The sequence below is a fragment of the Rissa tridactyla genome, chromosome 14, assembly GCF_028500815.1.
Source record: "Rissa tridactyla isolate bRisTri1 chromosome 14, bRisTri1.patW.cur.20221130, whole genome shotgun sequence".
Classification (NCBI taxonomy): Eukaryota; Metazoa; Chordata; class Aves; order Charadriiformes; family Laridae; genus Rissa; species Rissa tridactyla.
The window spans coordinates 13,108,015-13,131,654 of record NC_071479.1 but is presented as its reverse complement, the minus strand read 5'-3'; the positions used below and the strand labels follow the sequence as shown (position 1 = coordinate 13,131,654).

General features: G+C 53.0%; 1 protein-coding gene across 1 annotated transcript; it reads right to left on the bottom strand.

Moving 5' to 3' along the window:
* UAP1L1 (UDP-N-acetylglucosamine pyrophosphorylase 1 like 1) lies at positions 1-22,401 on the bottom strand. The gene is made up of 9 exons (XM_054220894.1): positions 22,092-22,401; positions 12,368-12,572; positions 10,372-10,547; positions 9,110-9,282; positions 8,015-8,208; positions 7,034-7,174; positions 4,900-5,085; positions 4,061-4,127; positions 1-2,324 (listed from the first exon to the last, which is right to left on the bottom strand). Exons 1-9 carry the CDS (start codon positions 22,366-22,368, stop codon positions 2,238-2,240), a joined length of 1,506 nt encoding a protein of 501 aa, XP_054076869.1. The 5' UTR covers positions 22,369-22,401; the 3' UTR covers positions 1-2,237.
* Between the last annotated feature and the right edge of the window lie 1,239 nt (positions 22,402-23,640).

Here is a 23,640-nt window from a genome sequence, read left to right as displayed (position 1 = left end):
TAACATCTTTATTGTAAAAATGCTTAATGTCCAAGGGTTTCTGGAGTACAACAGGACCTCCCTTTGTTTCAGGTACTTTTTTCATTTTATAATGCATAAGAATTATTTTGTTACATACAGGACAGATTTATTTTTTTTTTTTTTTAACATTCTCTCAAGAGTCTTTCTGTGTTCCAGTTTAAAATGTGAGGAGTCACAGAAAAAAACCCCAACAGACAAGGCATTCAGCATTCTAATTCAGCTTCTCCTTGAAAACAACCTCTAAAAACCACGTCAGCAGCTCAGCATACACATGATTAAAGCACATTGGAACTGACATTTCAACAGAGAAAGCACTTTAGAAAGAGCAAAAGAAATATCCTTTCTTTATAGCACAGTGCAATGTAAAATGAGCGTGCACCTGTACCAGCGAGCAATACTCACAAAGATACAACACAGTTTGTTCTCAGACATAAAACCCGACTGACAGGAATGGAATGACCCATAAAACACTGCGCGAAAATAATTACAGAATTGAGTGTCAAGGAGAAACACTTAATTTATACTAAAAATGGGAATTACCGGGGCACATGCAAAATGAGGTAATCGGAACGGTCATTAGCTGGTGTGCATGTGCAAAAGGCTCATTACTTAGGTGCACGCAGATACACTCGATACCTGAAAACTCTGCCATTGACATTTAGATGCTTTCTTTGGCAAACATGCACCTACTTACAAACTGTGTTTACCCTCAAAGCCATTTTTATACTTCCCCAACATTCTGTATACAGCTTCACGTCAGGAATTACAGAAAGCCACAGAAGTTATTCAAAAGATTTAGGTTTAATAAAATAGCATTGGCAATTCCTCTGCAGAGGCAGATGCATGAAATAACAACATTCCAGGTGAGGCACCTTCCTCCACACCTTCCTTAACGCCTGGTTTAGGGTAAAAGTAGAGTGCTCCTCTAGCAAAGGCCAGCCGGCAGCCCAGCCAGAGCACCCTCAGGAAGGGCGGAAGGGCTTTGGCGTGTCCAGCGCCGGCGCCCGCCTGGCACAAGCTTGAGGGGCGGCATCCAAAGGCTGAACAGGAACAATCAGCTGTGGATCACGGCCACCCTGGGATCCCTCGGCCAGGGATGAGTTCACAAGCTAGAAATGTTCTGGCAATTAGCATCCTTAATTAGCTGACACTTTACATTACAGTTAATAATATATTTAAAAGGAAGGCACCTAAATAATTATTTCATAAGTGAAAGAATGGTGGAAAACTAACTGGCCGGAAACTGTAGAAGCAGAGGCTGGTGTTTTACTGTGTACGCTGGTTATGCTGAGATTAAGTCTTTTTTTGGTTTTGGTTAAGCGTTAAATTCTACCTCGTACTACTTTCAGGCACTTTTAAAAAGAGTCCCCCTTTGAGAGCTATGGTATACATTAAACAGAAAACAGAAAAGCAAAATAAATGTTTGTTATAGCCAGGAAGAGCAGAGGCTTGTTGTGAAAAAAATTCACATCATCTATTTCTTTTTTTTTTTTTTAATTAAAAAATACAGGTCACTACGGCTGTAAAGAGCAATCAGACTAAGCTGCATATTTACTTATGTTTTCTTGGAATGGCACCAGCGAGCCTAGACACACAAACCAGACTGTTCTGCTTGGGAAAACACACCTCAGGCAACGCTTACACACAGCACCATCCCTACCTACAGCAGACCCTCTCTGCGAGCTGGCTGGAGGATGCAATTGCTGAACTGGATCTTCTAACCAGCACAGGATTAGGGGAAAGACGGATCAAACTGATTCTTCAGTTGTGCACACAATGTAAAAATAAAACCAAAAAAACCTCTCGATCCCACCAGCACAAAGAAGATACCTAACAAGGCACTGAAGAGATTTAATCTTCTTGAAAGCAAAGCTGATTTATTAGGCCATGACTGGCTCTTTTACATAATTGTATGCACAGCAAAGAAGAAATATAAAATCCGTTTGGTACCTGCAAGGTATTCATCTTCATTCACATCCAAGTCTACAAAACAGACGGAGGTAAAAGGCATAGCCTTCACAGCTACCAAACAGAACTGGTGAGCACGCATGTGTGTGTAAACACAGCTGCTGCAAGGATTTGGCATCAATCTGACACTGCGAAGCAATGTGGTTTTTTTAATAGCGCACTTCATACCGACATTTTAGTAATGTCGGTTCTTACAATGGATCTGACAGACAGACATCTGATTTCAGGGGGAAAGGCCTCCCTGCTCTTCAAGAATTTACTAGCATTTCCGCTTTGTTTTCATCGAGTACAAAGGGAGAAGGGAAGTCTTTGTTCTTCATGTACGCCTCCAGACCCTGAGAACGTGTGAAAACAGTACCGTTAGGTGGTAAATGCATCAGACTGGTTACCCGCAGTATTTTTAAGTCTACGTAATGTCCTCAAAAGTTAAATGGTCTTGGGAAGGACAGACAACAGCAAGAGTTTCCCCAGAGCAGAGACGGAAAGCATTTCAGCCCCAAGCCTGGGGTTCATGAAGGACAAGCACCGATGAACCATAAAACAACGGATCTCAGAAACAAGCTTCCTGGGGAGGGTCAGGCATGGGAAGGCGCATCCTTAACTCACGTTAGAATAATCCTAGCAAAGAAATGTCAACTTAAATTGCCTTGTTTTCATTTCGTTCTTACAACCCAGTCGTAACTCATCACAATTGACTGTGATGAGTTTGCTACCTGCATGCACAAACCTAGCAAAAATGTAATGTTTTATGATCACTCTTCCCCACGGTGCCCCCACATCCTCCTGCAACTCATTCTCACCCTGTCTGTCCAACACAGGGAAGCTCCTCTTCTCACTACTGAATGGCAGCAGCTTTCCCAGGACCAATTATTTTCAGAGGGACAAACTTGAGAAACCCATTCTAAGATGTGGTTTCTCTAAAGCCAATGCACACATCACTTCTCATTCACTCACCATGGGAGACGGACACAAATTAGCATACAACTGAATACAGTGACCCCATGGATTTTGTAATTTGAATATTCGGCACTTTTCATAGAATCATAGAACCATAGGGTTGGCAGGGACCTCTGGAGATCACCCAGTCCCACCCCCGGCCAGAGCAGGGTCACCCAGAGCAGGTGGCACACGAACGCGTCCAGGCGGGGTTGGAATGTCTCCAGAGACGGAGACTCCCCCACCTCTCTGGGCAGCCTGTGCCAGGGCTCTGCCACCCTCACAGCAAAGAAGTTCCTCCTCATGTTTAGGTGGAACTTCCCATGCTCAAGTTTGTGCCCGTTACCCCTTCTCCTGTCCCCGGGCACCACTGAAAAGGGCCTGGCCCCATCCTCCTGACACCCCCCCTTTCAGTATTTATCAGCATTGATAAGATCCCCCCTCAGTTGTCTTTTTTCCAGACTGAAGAGCCCCAAGTCCCTCAGCCTTTCTTCATCAGAGAGGTGTTCCAGTCCCCTCAGCATCTTGGTACCCTTTGCTGTCCCCTCTCCAGCAGTTCCCTGTCCCTCTTGGCCCGGGGAGCCCAGAACTGGACCCAGTGCTCCAGGTGCGGCCTCCCCAGGGCAGAGCAGAGGGGGAGGATGACCTCCCTCCACCTGCTGGCCACACTCTTCTTGATGCACCCCAGGATGCCATTGGCCTTCTTGGCCACAAGGGCCCATTGCTGGCTCATGGGCATCCCGTTGTCCCCCAGGACTCCCAGGTCTCTTTCCACAGAGCTGCTCTCCAGCAGGTCATCCCCAACCTGTCCTGGTGCGGGGGGTTATTCCTCCCCAGGTGCAGCACCCTGCACTTGCCCTTGTTGAATTATTCAGAAGATCTCAAAGTATTTGTGAGTCTCAATGAAACTGTGCAGCCTTGTTGCAAATCTCATTTTACAGATGGCTAAAACTGAGAGTGAACAAACTGATGAAGAGTAAACCATAATGGAACCACAAAGAGAACTCAAGAGTCCTAGTTCCCTTGATCTTACCCTTCCCAGCAAGCCCAGGCTAAAGAAATCCCCCGTCGTGTTTGGAAGGAAATCAGATGCATACCTGCACACTCTTAAAAATACCTCCATAGTTATTCTCACCTCTCCAAAGTAAGACACTAACGGAGAAATCTCACACACAGCTGGAGGGTCTTCAGCTCCTGAGAGACTAGAGAAGAGAACACAGGATTAACCTCTTGCTACGCTTAAAAAACAGGGCATCTTCTTCAAAAGATCATCAAGAACAGGATATCCAGAAGGATAAGACACTTGATATATTCACATGCACCAGGCATTATTCGAACACAAAGTGTGAATATAAAACAGAATTAGCAGCTCCCAAACGTTTCTCATCAAAACAAGAACATCGCTTTTATAGAGGTGCTTTTCAAGTTAAGATGAACAGCTTGTGGGTTTATTAAACTATGAGCTGATGAAGTAATAGCCCCACGGAGTAAAAGCAGCTTCTTCATTCAGTGTGATGCAGGAAGAATCTGAATTGGTAATTGCTGTAATAGCCGATCCCTAAGCCCACCTGAGAATCTTGCTGGGCTTTATGCACTGGGGCTATATTCAGAAAAGCTGGCGAGAACTACAAATTACAATACCTTGGGCTGGCCAGATCCAGAATGATGGAAAAGGCTGCCCCTGCCTAACAAGCTCCTATAGAAGGAGTCAACTCACGACCCCAAGGGCAGGAATGTCTGCCAGAGATAAACTCCAGAGCACTGTGTAGAGCACTCACGATCGCGGATGGAGCAGGAGCTGCAACGGACATTACTCTGCATGTTCAGAAAGGACCAGCTGAATGAAAACCATGCCAAGTCACCCTGTGATCGAACTAATGCCTGGTTTTGTAGAGCACAGTACATGCCATTACCCAGCTGGCACGGTTGGGCAGCCACAGGCAAAGAAGCTGCAGAGGTCACAGAGCTCCGTACCTGAGTTTCTCCGGTATCCTGCAACCATTTTCATCCAGAAATCTGGCCCCAGCCTTGAGAGCCCAGCGGTAATGCTGGGCCAGGAGGGCTTGCCGAGCAGTGGTAGGAGTGTCTTTGTCAGCTGTGTCTGCATTTTTTAGTGGCGAGAACTCCTCTTCTCTCAGAACTTCAAATGCCACAAAATTCCTACCGACAAGGGGGAGAAAACAGTGATAACGAAAAACAAAGCTAGCCATCAGCCCTGTTGATACAACAGCTTTCATGGGGACAGGCTCATATATATTTTAGGGAGCATCGATGTATGCAGCCTGGGACAGTCAAGCTAAGGGAAGCCCACCTCCCATCTGAAGAGCGAAGAAGTACCAGGGCTGTATGATGGAAAAACACAAGAAGCCCGGTCTCTTTGGGAACCTAACAGCAGCCTCACGACCCTCCAGAGCTGCACAAGGTGAGAGGAAAAGCAAGAGTTCTGCAGAGATCCCCCAGAAACCTCCCCAGGCACTAGGAGACTCACGCGCAAAGAGTCTCAGCTGAGAACACGGCAAGCTGGAGAGAGCAGCGATGCCTGAAGCTCGGACCCAGCGCCCAGCTGTGTGGCTCCCATCAGAGCGCCGCAGCCCTGCTCCAAGAAACAGCCGCTCCGCTTGGGAGCCTGTAGGCAAGGATCAACCGAGGACACCAGTTCCCAGGGATGAATATGCAATATAGGAGGATTTGCAGTTGAATGTTAGGTACGGCTGTTTACCAGAAACGGGAATGCAATCAAAAATGCCACAGCAGCATCTCTGCGTTTCTGCATTTCACGTGTGAAGAGCAGCTGCCAAGCTGGTTTTGCAGTGTTATTAAAAAAGCACAAGGAATCACCGCTTGCAAATGAGCCCTCTCAAAGCTCAGAACTCAGCACCGTTTCCATCACGATGGTTTTTTGCCTTTGGTTCTTTACTGAACATATGTCAGGAAACGGAGACCAGTTCAAACCTTGAGCTCTCTACCTTAAAGTAATCCTCTAAAAAGAAAACTACTATCCCCAAACAAAGATAATTCAGTTTGCCTGCGGTCTCTTTTTGCCATTTATTTCAGCCTAAACCAGAAACTTTATTGCTGAATTCGAGACCTTGGAATATAGGTATTATAAGAGCACTTATCCTAAATTCCTAAATTATTAAAGTCCCACATTCCCTAAACACTAAGTACCCCTGACTGCGCTAACACTACATCACAGCGCTCCCAGCTATGTTTTAGAGCTTGGCAAGTCAACACTGACAGTTCCCCACGGCAACAGTAACTCGGCCCCACAGTGCTCAAGCAACCTGGTTTTGGAGCACAAAGGGCGTGGGCTGAGGGACTTGGGTCTCTTCAGTCTGGAAAAAAGACGGCTGAGGGGGGATCTTATCAACGCTGATAAATACTGAAAGGGGGGTGTCAGGAGGATGGGGCCAGGCCCTTTTCAGTGGTGCCCGGGGACAGGACAAGGGGCAACGGGCACAAACTTGAGCATGGGAAGTTCCACCTCAACATGAGGAGGAACTTCTTTGCTGTGAGGGTGGCAGAGCCCTGGCACAGGCTGCCCAGAGAGGTGGGGGAGTCTCCGTCTCTGGAGACATTCCAACCCCGCCTGGACGCGTTCCTGTGCCACCTGCTCTGGGTGACCCTGCTCTGGCCGGGGGTGGGACTGGGTGATCTCCAGAGGGCCCTGCCAACCCCTGCCAGTCTGGGATTCTGTAACACCCACCGAAAACCAGAGCTGCAGTTGCCATGGAAGCCACAATCCTGAAAGACCCGATTTCTGTGAGTCTGAATTGTATTAAATGTTGGCTTTGCGCCTCATCTCTTTTTTTTTTTTTTTTTTTCCTTTTTTTTTTTCCCTCTTTCAGAGGGCTGGCAGAGGCCAGGCCAGCCAACACATCCTCGGTGGAACAAACAGTTCTGGGAGCATGGTCAGAGCAGCGTGGCTGCCGCCGAGCGCCCTGTGACCGCACTGGGAGCATGTTGTGCTGGAGCTTGGTGTAGATACAACAGCCTTTCTAACAACCCACAAACCACACGCTCCCTGGCAGAGTCTGTTACAACCTCGAGTCATTCAGACAAACATTGAGAAAGGGAAGAAAAAAATAAAATCATGTCTACCACTAACTTAGAGAACTGGAACACATCAAACACAAACTTCTCCAGCTTTATCCCGTTCGGTTTTAGCGGTTTTACCAGATTTCCCTCCTCGTCAATGTAGGGCACCTTCTTTATGGCTACGTGATGCCTCAGCTGCGGCTCGTATTTCCTGCAAAAGGAGAAGCAATAAGTTCATTTACTTTGTGCCCATTTAGAAAAAAGGAGTACTCTTCTGGGAAGCGGATGGTTTATTACTGCTCTGGGTCATCTCTCAACTGTTGTGGGCGTTGCTCTCTCCAAATTGATCCAAGTCACACCGAGGGAACACCTCACTGAGCAGAGCAGCCCAGCCAGCCGCACCCCCTGCACCAGTGGGACAGGACAGGGTAAAGCAAGAGGAGAGGGAGGACCCAGTGTCGAGCTGAAACTGCAGGCAGAGATAAAAAAAGGTAACCCAAATTGTTATCTGACCAGGATGACAACGGAGCAGAGCAGATCCCTCTCACAAGGGTGGATCAAGCTCTTCAGGAAGGTCGTTTTCCTGCTCGCTGAATCCCCAGCATCACATCCTCGTCTTCCAACATCAAGGTGCAGAGTCCTGCCCCAGTTTCACCCTCTCCCCCAAGCTCCGTTGTCCCAAGGGATGGCTTGGGTGACACTCCCACTGAAAATCCTCAGTGTGGGGCTGCATCGCTGCCCACGTCACTGACCACACTGCTGCCCATACGGCTGCTCACCCTTGCAGGCCCGGGAAGGTCACGCGCTGGTATAGCTCAATCGATTTAGCTACAGCAAAGCATGCAACCTCTTCATTGGGCAAGGCCTGAAGAGCATGCTGGGGCTGTCAGAAGGGGCACACCGCTGTTTCAAACTGTTTGGAGGAGAGGGGAGGTGAAGAGCAGAGCAAGAGGTACTATAACTGAAATTACAGAGTGGGAAATGGGAACGCCCCCCCTCTTGGAGGCGTTTCTGGGCTGCGCGGCTGCCCAGCGGGTCTGCTGGAACTTACTGGGCCACCATCTCCAGGAACTCAACCGTGAAGAAATGGTTGCAGATATTGCCAGTGCTGTACGTCAGCCTCCCGTCGGGGTTTCGCTGCTGTGCAGTCTCCAGGCTGATCTCACTGTACTCCACCACCTGGTAGACGCCATCCACACAGCACACCACCCCAACAGGCTCTGTGGGGTACGCCTTCTCCACCACCTGCAGCCACGGGACGGAGGACTATTACAAGGAGGAAGAAAACATCAGCACTATTCCAACTCCCGCTTACAAACAACCCTCCAGGACTGGTGCACGCTGACCCTCCAGCACCTCAGGAGCACAGGCAGTGCTGGGTGTACGGAGTAGCCTGGAGGCACGCCGTGCCCAACAACTGGGACTAAAACCCAGTACTCGACCGCTAAATTGCACAGACGCTCAGAAGACAAAGCAATTAAAAGAAACCAGCATACTGTGGGGCGTTTTTCTTATCAAGGACTGGGACCTGGCGTTAAACGAAAAATGTTTGCAGCTGTTAGCCTTCAGCTCCCTGTTTGCATGAACACTGCTATTGATTAAAGTAATATAAATCTCTCCTCAGCCACCTGCTGCTTTAGGGTGATGTCCTGGTTTGAGGCAAAACAGAACCAATTTAGTGTCCAGCCCAGCCCAAACCAGGACAGATGACAAAACCAGGCTGGTCTGGCTTTCCCCACCTTCCACAGCGGGGCATAAAGGAATGCCTACCTTAGACTTGAAGGTGCATTTATAAAACACAACCCAGTCCAATATGGCTTCTAGACAGCCCAAGTGCCTTTGCAGAACGGGCAGGGCACAAAGGGGAAGCAATTCCAGTTTGTAGTTTCCTGTGCAGTTACCGTCCCTGCTCTAATTGAAGTTTATTTTCCGCAGTACTCTAGGAAGAGGGGAGGAGGACACCCGCAGGCAGGGATTCTGAATGCAACGCAGGCAGCAAGCGGCTCCTCTAAATCCGCTTGAAGTGTGCTGCGGAACAGAGGGCCGAACACCCCGGTTCTTCTAAGCTCACCCCGGCCAGCAGCTTCCAAGCGTAATCAGACCTTAACCCTCGGTGGGAAAACGGCCCAGCTTAGCACCACCTCACCTTTGCACCGCAATCTGCCCCTTGGGAAACACAGAAGCCTATAAAGGCTGGATCTGCCATTTTCACGAGGATATTGTCCACACAGTATACGTGCACATACTGGATTCCACGCTGCTTCATGTCGTCCAAGATCTTATTATCCACCAAAGCACGGTATAAGCCACCGTTGCCATCTACAATGCAAGAGAAAAGAGAAAGCCCCGGTTAATTAGTGACTTCGCAGGTTTTTTTGCAGCTAAGAGCAAAAGCTGAAAGTCCTGAACAAACTTTCTTTAACAGGAGAGCAGGGAATGCTTTCTAGCCAAGAGTCAGTGCTTCCAGATTCTACTTCCCGCTCTGCAAAACAGTTCAGGCAAGGCTGGTCCCCTGCAGGCCCCAGCTCCCTCACCTGCAGCGTGGGACCGTGGGGACCGGCCTCACAGACAAGCGTTACAGGACTTTATGAAGCCTTATCCTCAGAAGGTGAACACTAAAGGGCAAAACATTACGCAGAGGGTTGGAAAAGCTTGTTACGTTTCTTCTCTTCCAGTGCAGAGCAAAAGCATAATTAAAACTCAGCCCGGAGAAAGAGACTAAAAAAAATCTTATTCTCTGTTTGTCTTCCCCCCTGCAACTTCCCAATGCCTTTTTAAAGGTTTGAACTGCAGCTGCACAAAAGACACCTGCACGTCTGCCCATCGCAGATCGCCCTTTCACGGTTCCTCCTTTGACACCCCTGTCAGCTCAGGAAAACCACTCTGAGGCCACAAAACCGCATCACTGCAATACGGCCCCAACCAGGCTGCCTCCACCGAGCTTCTTACGGTGTCCAGATTAAGAGAAGACGAGAACTTTACTTGGTGAGACACTGCCATTCATTTTGGCTAGAGTAAATCTTCTTGCTGCTTTTTTACCCGTTTCCAGCCTCAAATAGGAGCCCGGCTCCTGACAGCTTCACCCCTGGGAGGCAGCCCCCCAGGGACCTCGCGCACAGCCCTGCCGACGCACGTTGTTCCTAACCTGCACCACTCCTAATCCTGCCAGTACTCCCAGGCTTCCACAAAAAACACGTGCCCTGGGCAAATCTCCAGCAAGAACTAACCAGAGATTGCTACACTATTGATCACCAGCCTGAAACACTTAATTGAACCCTCCCACGCTAATCAGAAGCATTAACACTGACCTCCATTGACTACTCCACGTGCCGAGGCTGGATGATGGCTAGTAACAATTATCAACGTATATTCCATCACTGTACCATGTAAGAGGGAACAGCAGGGTACCTGGAGCCATAGCAATTTTCCCCTTCTCCTCCAAGATGGCCTTCCCATCAAAGGTGACGGCGGGCAGCATCCTCTGTTCAAACATGACCACGTTGGACCTATCCAGGTTGAAGTAGTTGTGTTCTACAAAGAACTCCTCTGTCGGCCCCAGCGTGAACTCACTCGTCATGATATACCTGGGAAGGAACGGGTGCTGAGCGATGAGCAAGAAAAGCACAAGCAAAAGACAAACTACAAATGAAACGTAAAAAGGAGGAAACCCGAAAGTGTTAAATGAGAAACACTGCAGTATCCTGCGGTATGCGACCGAGCCGGAGAGCTCTCCTCCGGCGCTCATCCCACAGGAAGGCTGCACAGGGTCTTGTGCACAATTCTACCCCCGGGCTTAGCTCCAGCCACGACAGAAGAGCCTTTCCCTAAATGTGAATGACATCTGGATACACGAATGAGCTGGAAAACAAGGCAAAGGACACTACAACAGCCTCGTTCACCCTAGATTCGAGCTGATGTTAAGTTTCTTAAGCTTAAAGAAGCATTGACCAGCATGAGGTACCGAGACCGAGCTGCGAATCCCCAGCCGCTCAGTCTGCCAGCACCTCCTCTGTGCCAAGGCAAACAGCCGCATTTTCAAATGCTGCCTGCACGGTTTGTTTTTCTCTTAAGTTTCTCTGTTTCCTCCTCTTCTTCCAGCTCCATTGCTGCTCTCTCTCCCTCCAATATTTTCCTTCTTCAACTGTGGCTAAGGGCCATCTTCATCATCTACCTGGCAAGCACTTCAGCAGCTATTGGCACAGGTACAGGGGTCCTCCGCCAGCATGCCAGGGGTATCGCTCCCTTGCACAGCAGAGCCTGGACCTCGCACTCCCCCTGATTTACACCTCTGCAGCACAGCATAGCCTGGCCTCTGGTGTACTGTAGCAGCCACCTGCCCCCTCAGCCCCGGGAGAGGAACACCGTCAGCAGATGTTGTACCCTGGAGAGGAACACCGTCAGCAGATGTTGTACCCTGGAGAGGAACACCGTCAGCAGATGTTGTACCCTGGAGAGGAACACCGTCAGCAGATGTTGTACCCTGCGAACACCAATCCTGGCTTCCAGCAGCACCAGAGATGGTGCGTTTGCAATTCAGGCCATGCATGCATGGCTTCCGAAAGAAACACAACATGGACTCAAATCACCTTTGATCTCCAATTTGTAAAACAACGTGCTACCCTGAAGACCTCTGACACCTGCTCTTTCACTCTTCCCCAGCCTGGCTCAGACCAGACAGTGATTTCACAAAGGTATCTCTTTGTAGTCTAACGAAGACCACTTAGCCGAAAACACTCCAAGCAGCCTGTCCCAGTGCCTTCCTCTCTCTCACCCACCACATCCCATCGGGAATTCACATTTTGCACCTTGCACAGAGCTAGTCTCTTTTGAAGCCTGAAGGCTTTTGAAAGCTAGGAGCGGCCAGGAGAGACAGCAGAGAGCTGTAAACAACAACAGCAGGAGGTGGCCTGAAAATGGAGCACAACAAGCGTTTACTGCTGCGAGGGGAAGAGCTTTTTTTGCTGCAGCAGAAATTGCAGGCAAGGGGAGGCAGGGGGCCTTGGAAGGTGAGCTCTAGGCAATCTCTCCCTCCATGCAGGAATCTGAGGAAGCACAGCACAAACGGATGAAAACCCTTGCAAAGCATCTGAAACAGGCACCGGGAAGTGCTGTTCATAGCGTTGTCACAGACCGTTCTTGAAAAGACGGCATGGTGCAGCAGTGAGGGTAGTGGTCAGCCATTCAAGGGCAGTGCTCGGACCCTCAGGTCTGCAGACACGAACCCGTCACTTCCCACCCCTGCGCACCCTCCCCCAGCTGCTGGCATCGCACATCCTGCGGACAAAAGGCTCTCCCCTGATGTGTCTCCGTCCGGCACCCAGCAAAATGCTTCTAGAAGACGACGTGGGCAAGACTGCGACGCAAAGAGCCCTGCACAGTAGGTCTATGGCTCCAGGTCACCTACCAGGGGACAGCACACTTGCAGTGGTGTCTCTGGCCCGCGAGCTGCTCCACTTTGCGGATTCTTTCTGCTTGGATTTGATACAAGGTCTTGCCACTGGGCAACCCCACGTCGTACATGCCCTTGGGATAGCTCACTCCCAGGCGAGTTCCTTGTCCTCCAGCCAGGAGCAGCACTGCCACCTTGTTCTGTGAGATCTGATGCAAGCCTAAATGGGAGAAAGAACCCCAAGGGAACGTAAGAACCACAAACGTAATCAACACCCCGTGCTCTTCTCCTGAGCCTTTCTGCAGAGCTCAGGCAACAGCCAGAAGCTGCCAGTGCAGTGTCTGCTGCTGGCAGCTCAGAGAGAAATACAACGCTGCACGCAATACGAAAAAATTCATTTCACCTCTTCCATGCAGCAGTTTCCTCTGTCCGGAGAGTGGGGAATGTCCCTCCAGGTTTTCAAGGCTTAAAGGTCCCTTCAAGGATAAAGCCACAGCTGACCTGACCTAGGGCGGGGTACGGTCCTGTTCCAAATCAGGGTTGGACCACAGACCTCCCGAGGTCCCTTATCACCAGTGTTTCTACATTCCAAACAAGCAAAGTCTCATCATTTTCAGTAAACCGTGGGCACTTCTGGAATCTGCCTTAATCAACTATCTCTACTTGTGCTTCAGCTTCTGTTTGGCTGCAGTCAGGACTAACACAGCCAAGCCTGCAGAAGCCACAACTCCCACAATCTAATTAAAAAGAGTGTCATCTCTCACAACAAACCAGGAGAATCCAGGACTTGGGGAAGAACCAGACCACGTAATAAACACCCGGCTCATTGTCTTTGTTCCCTGCCTTCTCTCAAGCCAGCAATACAGTAACGACTGACAACCACGAGAAAGATTTTTCCTTATGTGCTGGTTTTGGCTGGGACAGAGGTCATTTTCTTCATAGTAGCCAGTATGGGGCTGGTTTGGATTTGTGCTGGAAACAGCGTTGATAACACAGGGACGTTTTAGTTATTGCTGAGCAGTGCTGGCACAGCACCAAGGCCTTTTCTGCCTCTCACCGGCGAGGGCTGGGGGTGCCCAGAAAGCTGGGAGGGGACACGGCCGGGACAGCTGCCCCCAGCTGCCCAAAGGCTGTCCCGCGCCGTGGAGCATCGTGCTCGGCATGGAAAGCTGGGGGAAGGAGAAGGAAGGGGGGGTCGTTCGGAGGGATGGCATTTGTCTTCCCAAGTCACCGTTACGCGTGATGGAGCCCGGCTTTCCTGGAGATGGCTGAACACCTGCCTGCGATGGGGAGCAGTGAGTGAATTTCTTGTTTTGCTTTCCTCGTGCACAGCCTTTGCTTTCCCTGTTAAACTGTCTTAATCTCAACCCATGAGTTTTCTCCCTTTTACCCTTCCGGTTCTCTCCTCCATCCCGCTGGGGGCGAGTGAGCGAGCGGCTGCGTGGTGCTTAGTTAAACCTGTGCTGGTGTTAAACCAGAACACCTTAGGGAACACTTTGTGCTCCTCCAGGAACGTACTGAGCTCTGGGACTGCCCAGGTCAAAAGCCACAGCTCTGCTGCTGCTCTCAGAGCCTTTTGCAACCCAACACACGAAGTCAACACCCCATGGCCGAGCCTGACACTGCTTCACCCCAACCTCTGGGGAGAGGACAAACACCCAACTTTTAACCACATCTGGGACTAAAAAAATTCCTGACTTGGACTGAAAGACACAGGGACCACAGATACCAAATTAGAAGACAAGCAGGATTGTTTTCATGCTCATCTTTAAATAATTGGCTGTTTAAATAAGCAATAGAGGGAAAATACCAATTTCTGCTTTAACAACCTGACTTGGTTTTAATTCTGCTCAAAAATCTAGCTTTCAGCAATAAAAACAGACATCAGCCATCCATGACATTGCAGCAATGCTATTGACCTCCCCATGCTTACAAGTTTCAGTCCCACCACAGCAGTAACGCCATGTTTCTGCCTAAAAGGCCGGTAACGCCCGCCCAGGCACACCGAAGGGAGCCGCTCAGGCAGCCCTGCCGTCGCTCCGCTGCAGAGCCTGTGAGCTCACAGGGCCACCTCTGGAGACCTGCAGTCCACCCTCCCGCTCCCAGTGGGATTAGGAGAGCTCTCCCGGGGGAAACCTGTGCTAAAGGTGGAAGTCCTGGGATTTCAAAGTTTCAGGAGGTCCTCAGATAGAGGGGGAAGCTTGTATGGCTCTAAACTTAAAAGGCACAGAGGATAGCACTGGGTGAGCTGTACGGCGATGAAAATAAAACAAGCACAATCTTACACAACAAACCCCAAGCAGTTAGCAGCTCCTCTGCACCTTTACTGAACTTCCCATTGCAAAAGACTTACGGCACAGAGCAGGGGCTCTAAGGTATGACATACGGCACTAGTACTTGCCCTGGTCCTCGGCCATGGTTTGCCGCCGCCTGCTCGGCAGGCGATTGCCAGAGCACAGCTCCGTCACGGGAAGGGCCCGAGTAAGGGGCAGCCGGAGCATGGCTCCAGGCCTTCCGGCACCGGCTCGGGTGGTGGCTGTCCCCCACCGAGACCTGGCAAAGAGGCACAAACTGGCACAGGAGGGAAGCGCGCGGGTGAGACCTGCGCCCTGCACACCAGCCTGGCTCGCGGCAGCCACACAGCCCTCGGGAACACAAACCTGGGGAAAACATCCTTTCCCATCAGGCCGCTCTCCCCTCCCTTCTCTCTCCTCCCCACGCAGACGCAGAGTTTCAGCAAACTGACAGCCAGCCCAGCACCAGGCTAGCTGGGGGTGCTCAGCACCCAGCCGGCTCTTGGGTCCACATCCCTGCTAGGACCAGCCCCACCATCGCCGTGCCCTGGAGCAACAGCTGCGGGATGGAGCGGGGAGGAATGACAGGCCAGTGGCAGGGTCAGCAGTGATGACAAAATCACCAGTGGGGAGAGGAAGGGAAAGTGATCGCGGTTAGAAACGAAAGCCAAACTCTTCAGTTTGGGTCACTCTGTTGTGGCAGCCACCCCCTGTCCTGCGGCAGAGCAGGGAGAGGACAGTCACGGCTGCAGCTGAAGCAGTGAGTGCTACCACGAGTGAGGACAGCGTTGCACGGATCCTGCCCATTCCCTTCCCCTCCTTTATCCCAGGAAAAGGAATAACAACTGTCACAGTCCTGCTGAGCTCAACCAGCACGGGGAGCTGACTCACCACTCCGCAAGGAAATGCATTTCGCTTGGCCAATCTATGCCTGAGCAAGCCTAATCTTGGCCTCTCCACCACAATGTCTCTCCTAAAACAAGATAAATAGCAGCGTCTGAGCAAAGAAAAGCCCTTGGCCACGACCACTGGCGAGAGTGTCCTTCCTGTCATTCCCATGGGCAAGGATGACACTGGATAAGTCACTTTCCCAGTGATTCCCAACTGCGTTTAAAACCCACAGCAGATGGACACGGTCCTGGAAACGTGGTGATGGGAAGGACTCAATGTCATCATGCCACAGCTGCCCAAGGCTGAATGAGTACCACCAGACGGCAGCGTGAGACCACCACGTGCAGCTGCGCAGGCCCAGCAAGCCCAGTGAGTGCATCCTACTGGGCAGAAGACCTAAGGTGGTGAGAGATAGATATATATATATACACATATACACACGTCACTGTCCAGCTGGCTCCAGCTTGCTCCTCAGGATGCAAGCAGATACCTGGCTGCACCACACAGCTGCACCAGTTGTGCCACACCAGTGCCCCAGGGCACCAGTGTGGAGGGCCACCAGGGCAGCAGCATGGAAGGAAACATACAACCTTCCTCCAGCATCAAGACAACCGGCAGTTCCCCAGGAAAGCAAACCTGAAACTCTCTAACGATCTGAACAGCCTTGGACTGTTGAAGGCTGAGGCACGGGGTTAGTAAAATCAACGTGCCCAGCCACATCCCCCTCAGGTCCGCTCCAGGTGGGGACACTGCGTGGATAACACTGACTGGGCAGAGCAAGGCACGGTGCAGCTGCAGCACGTTCATCGTCGACCTCCATCAACCCCCTGCCTGGTGTCACGTCCCACTCCCAGGAAAGAGGGAGGGTGAGTGACTTCAGATTCGTTAACTCTCAGCCGTGCAGACTAAGGTGAGATAAATCTCAAGGCCCACATGGAAACATTTATTAGCTTACCAAAATGGTTAGTGTCGGTCTTCACAAGTCCACGATAAGTGGTCAGGTACATAACAAATGATGGCAAGTGGTGAGGTGTGCATCGCGTCACTGAACAACAGCTGTAGGACAACCTACGGCGAGCGGTATTTGAGGTCATACTTAAGGTCGTTACTTCACAACTCTAACCGTTACTTAACAATTCTAAGAGAAAAGAGAAACTGAGGGATAGAGAAAGGAAAAGACGGAGAAAAAGACAGAGATAAAGAGATCACCGGCCCTGGTTCCAGCGTCTTTCTCAGGGAATCTTCCCAGGCATAAACAACTTCTTTCTTGGAAAAATCTTCCCAGGCACAATCTTCTTTCTTGGGAAGAATCTTCCCAGGCAGTATCTTCTCCTTCGTTTCTTCTTTGTTCCCTAGGGGCACTTATTTTCCCCTTTTCTGTTTGCTGAATCAGCACGGCCCACCCCCCTTGCCCAGGACAGCCTCCTCTGGGCTTTCTCCCTTCTCCCAGGTGACGTGTGGCACGATGTGGGTGGAGAGACGAGTGCCATGGTCATCCATGTTTAGCATGATCTCTATAATCGTCATTGGCATATGCAGGGTGTGCGCTTCCATATGCATTTCGCAGATAACGAAGCAAAGGTCACTCATCGGACACAATGGCCTTGAGAACTGAGAACTAGCGAGCTCACCACACGAGTGGCAGAACTATCCTGGCTTCACCAGACAGGTCTCCCACACTTTCAGGCGCCAGAAGCGTGAGCCTTATCGGTTCTTTGAAGGCCAGGCCTGCGTTATTTATTTCCTTGCGAGTGTTCCAGGCGTTCCACTGAAGGCTTGGAGGGGCTCCTGCCCCTCGGCAGGGAATTTACACTCCGTCCCTTACACCTGGACACAGCACTGCCCCACGCTCCGCAGTGCTCACCCTTACCTGAGCCTGGCCGTCCCGCAGGGCTGGGGCAGCGCCGCAGCAGCACTGCACCAGGCCGGTGGGCTCCTTCCACCAAACCCGACCCAAAACGGCCCAGAGGAAAAAAAAAAAAAAAAAAAAAAAAATTAAGGAAGAGAAGGATTTATGGAGATCAAAAAAAGATCTAAAAAAAATCCCCTGCGGGACACTTCCAAACTGTTCTGTTTCAAAAAGGCAATAAAAACATTTTAAAAACCCTGCATAATCTAGAACAGAAATCGCTTGAGCTAAAGTATTTCACATTGATTTAAAACAAAGCTGTCTGAGGTCTGAACTTGGCATTTGCTGGTCTCAGCTGCCGCAGCTCGGGGAGCGCTGCTGCGGGGTGCGAGTGGACCAAGTCAGGCGCTTGCCCCACTCCATCCCTGCTGCAGCCGCGCCGGGCTGGCGCCCACGCGCACGCTCTGGTCCCAGCGCAATGGACCACATCCCACCCATCTCCAACTCGAGCTTGACGCACAGCAACAGACTGCGACCAAGGGGCATCACTCCCGTGAAGCTCTGGAGCCAACGCTGTATCGAAAAAGCCTGCGAGGTCCCACTTTGTCACGCAGCATCGAGCACAAGCCGCTGGGATCCTTGGCTGCAACTCAAGGGGTGTCAGGGCTGGCACCGCTCCCCTAAAACGGGGCTGGCCCAGAGATGGCTCCTCCCAGGTAGCTGTAGAGGGCAATGAGGTCTCCCCTCAGCCTCCTCTTCTCCAAGCTAAACGTGCCCAGCTCCCTCAGCCTCTCCTCACATGCCCTGGTCTCCAGACCCCTCACCAGCCTGGTCGCTCTCCTCTGGACACGCTCCAGCACCTCAATGTCCCTCTTGTACAGCGGGGCCCAGAACTGGACACAGCACTCGAGGTGAGGCCTCACCAGTGCCCAGTCCAGAGGCACCATCACTTCCCTGCTCCTGCTGGCCACGCTGTTCCTGATACAAGCCAGGATGCTGTTGGCCTTCTTGGCCACCTGGGCACACTGCTGGCTCATGTTAAGCTGGCTCCACCAGCACCCCAGGTCCTTTTCTGCCGGGCAGCTTTCCAGCCCCTCTGCCCCGAGCCTGTGGCGTTGCTGGGGGTTGTTGTGACCGAAATGCAGGACCCGGCACTTGGCCTTATTAAACCTCACACAGTTGGCCTTGGCCCATGGATCCAGCCTGTCCAGGGCCCTCTGGAGAGCCTTCCTACCCTCCAGCAGATCAACTCTCCCACCCAGTTTGGTGTCATCTGCGAACTTACTGAGGGTGCACTCAATCCCCTCATCCAGATCATTGATAAAGATATTAAACAAAACTGGCCCCAGAACTGAGCCCTGAGGGACACCAATGGTGACCGGCCGCCAAGAGGATTTCACCCCATTGATCACAACTCTCTGGGATGGGATCTGCCCAATGGTGACTTGGCATCTCACACCCACCTCCCTGAGGGGCCTCTCACTGCGGGGACGAAACCTCGACCTAAGCAGGATGAACCCGAGTCCAAAGCAATGCCACTGATAACATCAGCGGCCTCATTCTCTTTTTCTCTTCCCAAAATCCAGCAGCCTGACGGGGGCTGTATTCGCGTGAGAGGGCTGACCACAGCACACGTGAAAAACCCAGCAAGGCAACTCTCCTTCCCATCGTTTATGGCATTCCCAGTTATTTACGATGCAACCCTACAACTACCGGGGAGTTTTTCCAAGGTTCTGATCTTAGGTTCCCATGAAAACGAACATCCCCCCAAATTTGAGTAAGTAGGTCTGCTCTGACTTACCAGCTGTAAAACTACTAATATTCACAATTAAAGTTCATAACAACTGACTCATCTTGCTGCACGTTCCTGCAGTAAATGGAAATATGTATCCCTCACGAAAAACCACGCACCTTATTTTCTGCAGCATGAGAAATCCGAACAGCCGAACCAAACAAAAAAGGGAAGATGTGTTGGCTGTTAGATAGCCAGCAATGCTGCAGTAAGTCTTATTCTGCATAGAAAGTAAAAAAAAAATAGATTTTGCAGGAAGAACAGATTGATCTTGCAAGAACAGACGGAATTCTCCTGCATCAGCCCGATCACAACAGCAGTCAGCAAGAGAATAAAGCAAAAAACCCCAAATCCTTAATTTTTCAGGGCAGTCGGCTAACCGGCACGGCTCAGCAAATGCTCTGATGAAACGGGAGCTACACTGTGGCCCACGCCCAGGAGTTAAGATTTCATTAATAAAACATTTACAGAATGTAAAAGTGTCTATGCTTGACCTACAACATCACCTCTAAGGCTGCCCACAAAAACGTGATTGCTTAATTTTTCTATTTAAGATCTGAAAGCAAATCTGACCAGGCTGAGCTGTACTGTCACAGAGACAATAATAATGCTATTTTTTTTTTTTTTTTAACAATTAAAAAATACCTTGGCTGTTGCCAAGACTAAGTTTTGAGTTGCCTGGTTCTTTTAACCACCATTTTTATCACAAAAAAGGGGGCAGGGGGAAGGGAGAGGCGTCATTTCGGTTGTTCAGTCTTTGCAGAGGACGCGCTGCAGGTGGGAGCCGCTGGGAACACGGACACCCCTGGGTAGAGCACGGTCGAGCTCAGCCCCGGGGAGACCCCGGCCCCGCAGCCGAGGGCTCTCCCAGCTGCCCAGCCTCGGGGACGGCCAGCAGCGCTCGGGACCGCTCCCTCTGCTCTCATCCAGCTCGGCACCGCCAGCAGCTCGCTGGAACCGAGAGCCTTTGGAGCCTGCATCCCTCAGGAGCCCACAATCCCCACAAAGCCTGTGCCACCGCCAGCGGCTCTTCTGGGAAAAGCCATGCAGGGCCACAGGGACGCATCCGGGGATGAGGCCACATCCGCAGGGACAAGCCAGCGCTGCCCGGGTTCAGCGGCACAAAGTCTCGCTCCTGATTGTCCTCCCCTGGGAAATAAAACCAAAGGCCAATTCCAATCTCCAGCATTAAAATGGATCACAAAAACAAACCAAAGGGAAACAGAAGAACCGTGTCCCCCTCTCCTGGTAGAAATTAAAAAACGCTGCCTGCAGGACTGATGTGGCTTGGGGCCAGCCGGACATCGGGGCCAGGTGACTTGTGCGTGGTGCTGGTGGTCCCAACCACGCTGGACCTTCTGGACTCCTGCAAGCACCGCTGGCAGCAAGTGAGGCCAGCCCGGCCCAGTTTGCCTTCCCTTCCCTGCTGCAGACGGCAGCACAAGGCAGATACACTGGCTCCTTGCTGGCCTGGCACGGCGTTAGACGAAGGACCCAGTTTGGTAAAATTCTTAAATTTAACTGTGCAGCCCTGACCTAGACCCACCAGCCACTAGAATACACGGGTTCCCTTCCTCCTCACTGCAACACCCTCAAGCAAAAGGCAGGGACCACCATCCAAGCGGGTCCCCTACCAAAGCCAGCTTAGGGCTGGGCAGCGGCCACGACACCGGCAGGGCACTGACACCCTCCTCTGCTCGGCTGGAGATGTCAGCACGGCCGCTGGAAATACTGGTTTAACTGAGCACACGTGGCCTCTGGGTCACCAGAGTTTCCTCCTGCTCCCTCCATCCCCTCTCAGCCGCAGGAGCAGAGTCTGATGCGGAAGAAAAGCTCCCCTGCCCTGTGACCCCGCTGCTTCTATTTTCGTTTGGAAATGTTTACTCCCCTGCCCCACGCATCCCCCCACCTCTTTGCTGGCAGGTTTGGGTCAAGGCTGTGCAGACACTTGCCACAATTTACACAAGCGTCTCTCCAACCACAGCGCGTTTTTTCTGGCTTCCCTTTTTTAATGATGATTATTTTTTAACAGCATACAAGGAAGGAGGGGAGACACGTCTGAACGTTTGTAAATAAATGAAATAGAGTGTGCACTTGGAAAAAAGCACAGGATGTCAGTGTAAGACGTACGTGCTGCGGGGGGAGAACAGCCCCCCACACCCAGCCACCACCTCCCCCATCACCCCCATCTTTCACACGCCCACGGGGTGACCAGGAAAAGCCGCCAGCATCCACCGGGCTCCAAAAACCAAGAATGTTGGGCTTTCCTGGGCTTCTTCCACACTGCCCGACCGCTCTGCTCCCAGATCCCGTCTCCCTCCCCCCTTGGATGGGGCTCCGTGCCAGCCCCCGCGCTAACACGGCACCTGCCTTCGCACCCGTCAGCGCTCCGGGAGGGCGGCCCTGTGCCGCCGCGCAGCCCCCGGCCTCGGCAGCGATGGGACCCCCCCGCGCCCCCCTCCCCGGGGCCTCACCCCGCGTCCCGCCGACCACGCGCTCGCCCGCCCCATCCACGGGATTTAACAGCCCAGAGCGGAAATCCCGCGCCTCAGCCCCGAAGTGCCGCCGCAGCCCCTGCCGCGCTCAGGGCCCGGTACAGCCGGAACCCCCGATCTCTCCCCTCCCCGCCCGCCTGGCCTCCCCCCTGCCCGGCCCCAAGCCCGCTGCCACCCCGCGGGTGCCGCCGCACAGCCCGGCCCTGCCCCGGGACCCCGCGCCGGCCACGGCTCCGCGGGGCGGTTGTGGCTGCCGCGCCGGGGCAGGGACCCGGCCCGGCCCGGCCAGCCGGGCTTCAGGCAGCCCCGGGTGGTTTTCGAGGGCAAACCTCAGCGGTTTTGGCACGGGGGGCGGGCGGCGCTGGGGAGCCCGCCGGGACGGAGCCCCCCCCCGCGCCCCCTCCCGCGCCCCGCTCACCTTCCGCCTCCCAGCGCTCCAGCGCGGCGGGGCCGCTGCGGCGGGCGCTGCCCAGCAGGCGGGCGGGGAGAGGCTCCATCCGTCCGTCCAGGCGCTCCGGCGGGCCGCGCTGGCGGGCCCCGGCCGCCGCCGCCAGCCGGCAGTGCTCGCCCAGCTCCGGCGGCAGCGCGGCCAGCAGCGCCCCGCGCTCCGCCGGGCCCAGCTCGGCCCAGAAGCGCAGCAGGTGGCTCTGCCCGCAGCCCGCCAGCCGCGCCCGCGCCTCCTCGGGCGGCCCCATGGCCACCGGCCCCCGGCCTCCGCTCGCCGCCGGCAGGGACCGGCGGGGGCGGGGCGCGGAGGGCGGGATCGCGACATGGAGGCCGGGGCGGGCACTGCCCGAGTTCGGCTCCTCCGCCGCCCCGAGGCCCCCCCGCGGCTCGCCCGGGGACCGTCCGGAGCTTGCCTCTTGCCCTGCCCGGTGCTTGCCCGGTGCCCTTGCCCTGCCCGGCGAGGCGGGCTGCCTTCGGCCGGCGCAGCGTCTCCCCCACGGCCAAATTCGCAGCCTTCCCGCGGTGGGCTGTGCCAGCCGGTGGGAGATGTTGTTTGGCTGCTGGGCTGTACCTGACGGGGACCCCAGGGGTGCTGGGACCTTCCTGCCCGGGAAAGTCTCATGCCCCTTCTTGCGCCCGCGCTTGCAGAATGGGGAAGCTCGTGGGGTTCCTTCAGCACAGCTCGTGCCACCCCACCTCAGCCCTGACGCCTGCTGCAGGCTCAGGGCCCCCAGCCCAAGTCCAGCTGCCCAGCGGAGACGCAGCACCGGCAGCGGTGAAGTTGCTTGACGCAAAACCCTAAAGACCAAGGCTGGGCCAGGCAGGGGGTGTCAGGAGGCACGGAGTGTCTGCAGCCCCTGCAGGGGTCACAGGCTGCCAAGAGTAGGGTCGGTGCAATGCCCTACGCTCCTGCCCTCGAGCCCCCAGTATATTCAGTGCCCTGTTGCCACTGGGCAGCATGGCACTAACTCCCTGTCCCTGCCATTGGCCAGTGTCTGTGACACCCTGCCTGCAGTTGGAGCATGGATGGGCAAAAGGAGACAAAAAGACAGACAGACAGATGGCTGCTCAGACACAGGCCTACCTAGGGAGGTGTGTGACCGGAGTCAGGGGAGCTGGACCCCATCCGGATGTGACCATCAGGTCAGGAAGAATCCCTGATGGTTGTCAAAGCTTCTGTTTCACACCTTGTTTCCTATTTTATGTGACTCAGCACAGCTGCTGCTTGGGCAGAGGCTTGGGGTCTTGCTCTGCTCCCCTTCACACAAACTCCTGCCCTGCCATGGTGGCATTCCCTGCCTGCCCGGTGTGCAAATGGGTGCAGGTCCTTCCACACACGTGGTGCCTGTGTAACCATCGCCCCTTGGTCGGCAGAAAAGGCTCTGTCAGATCCAAATTACAAATCCAGCCCTGCCTTTTCCTGCAGAACTTGTACAGCCCTTGCTGCTTCGCCTGGAGGGAACCCCAGCATGGAGCCATGGGATCCCGGAGCCGTGGGATCGTGGCTCTCCTAGAGGAAC

Bases quoted from the DNA above. Each gene is read 5' to 3' on its own strand.
- UAP1L1 (XM_054220894.1), bottom strand. From the start codon at position 22,368: ATGGGGCCGCCCGAGGAGGCGCGGGCGCGGCTGGCGGGCTGCGGGCAG. The intron at 9,283-10,371 runs GTACCCTGCTGT...CTTGCATTGTAG, and splicing joins GAAAATTGCTATGGCTCCAG to ATGGCAACGGTGGCTTATAC. The intron at 2,325-4,060 runs GTGAGAATAACT...ACACGTTCTCAG, and splicing joins TAGTGTCTTACTTTGGAGAG to GGTCTGGAGGCGTACATGAA.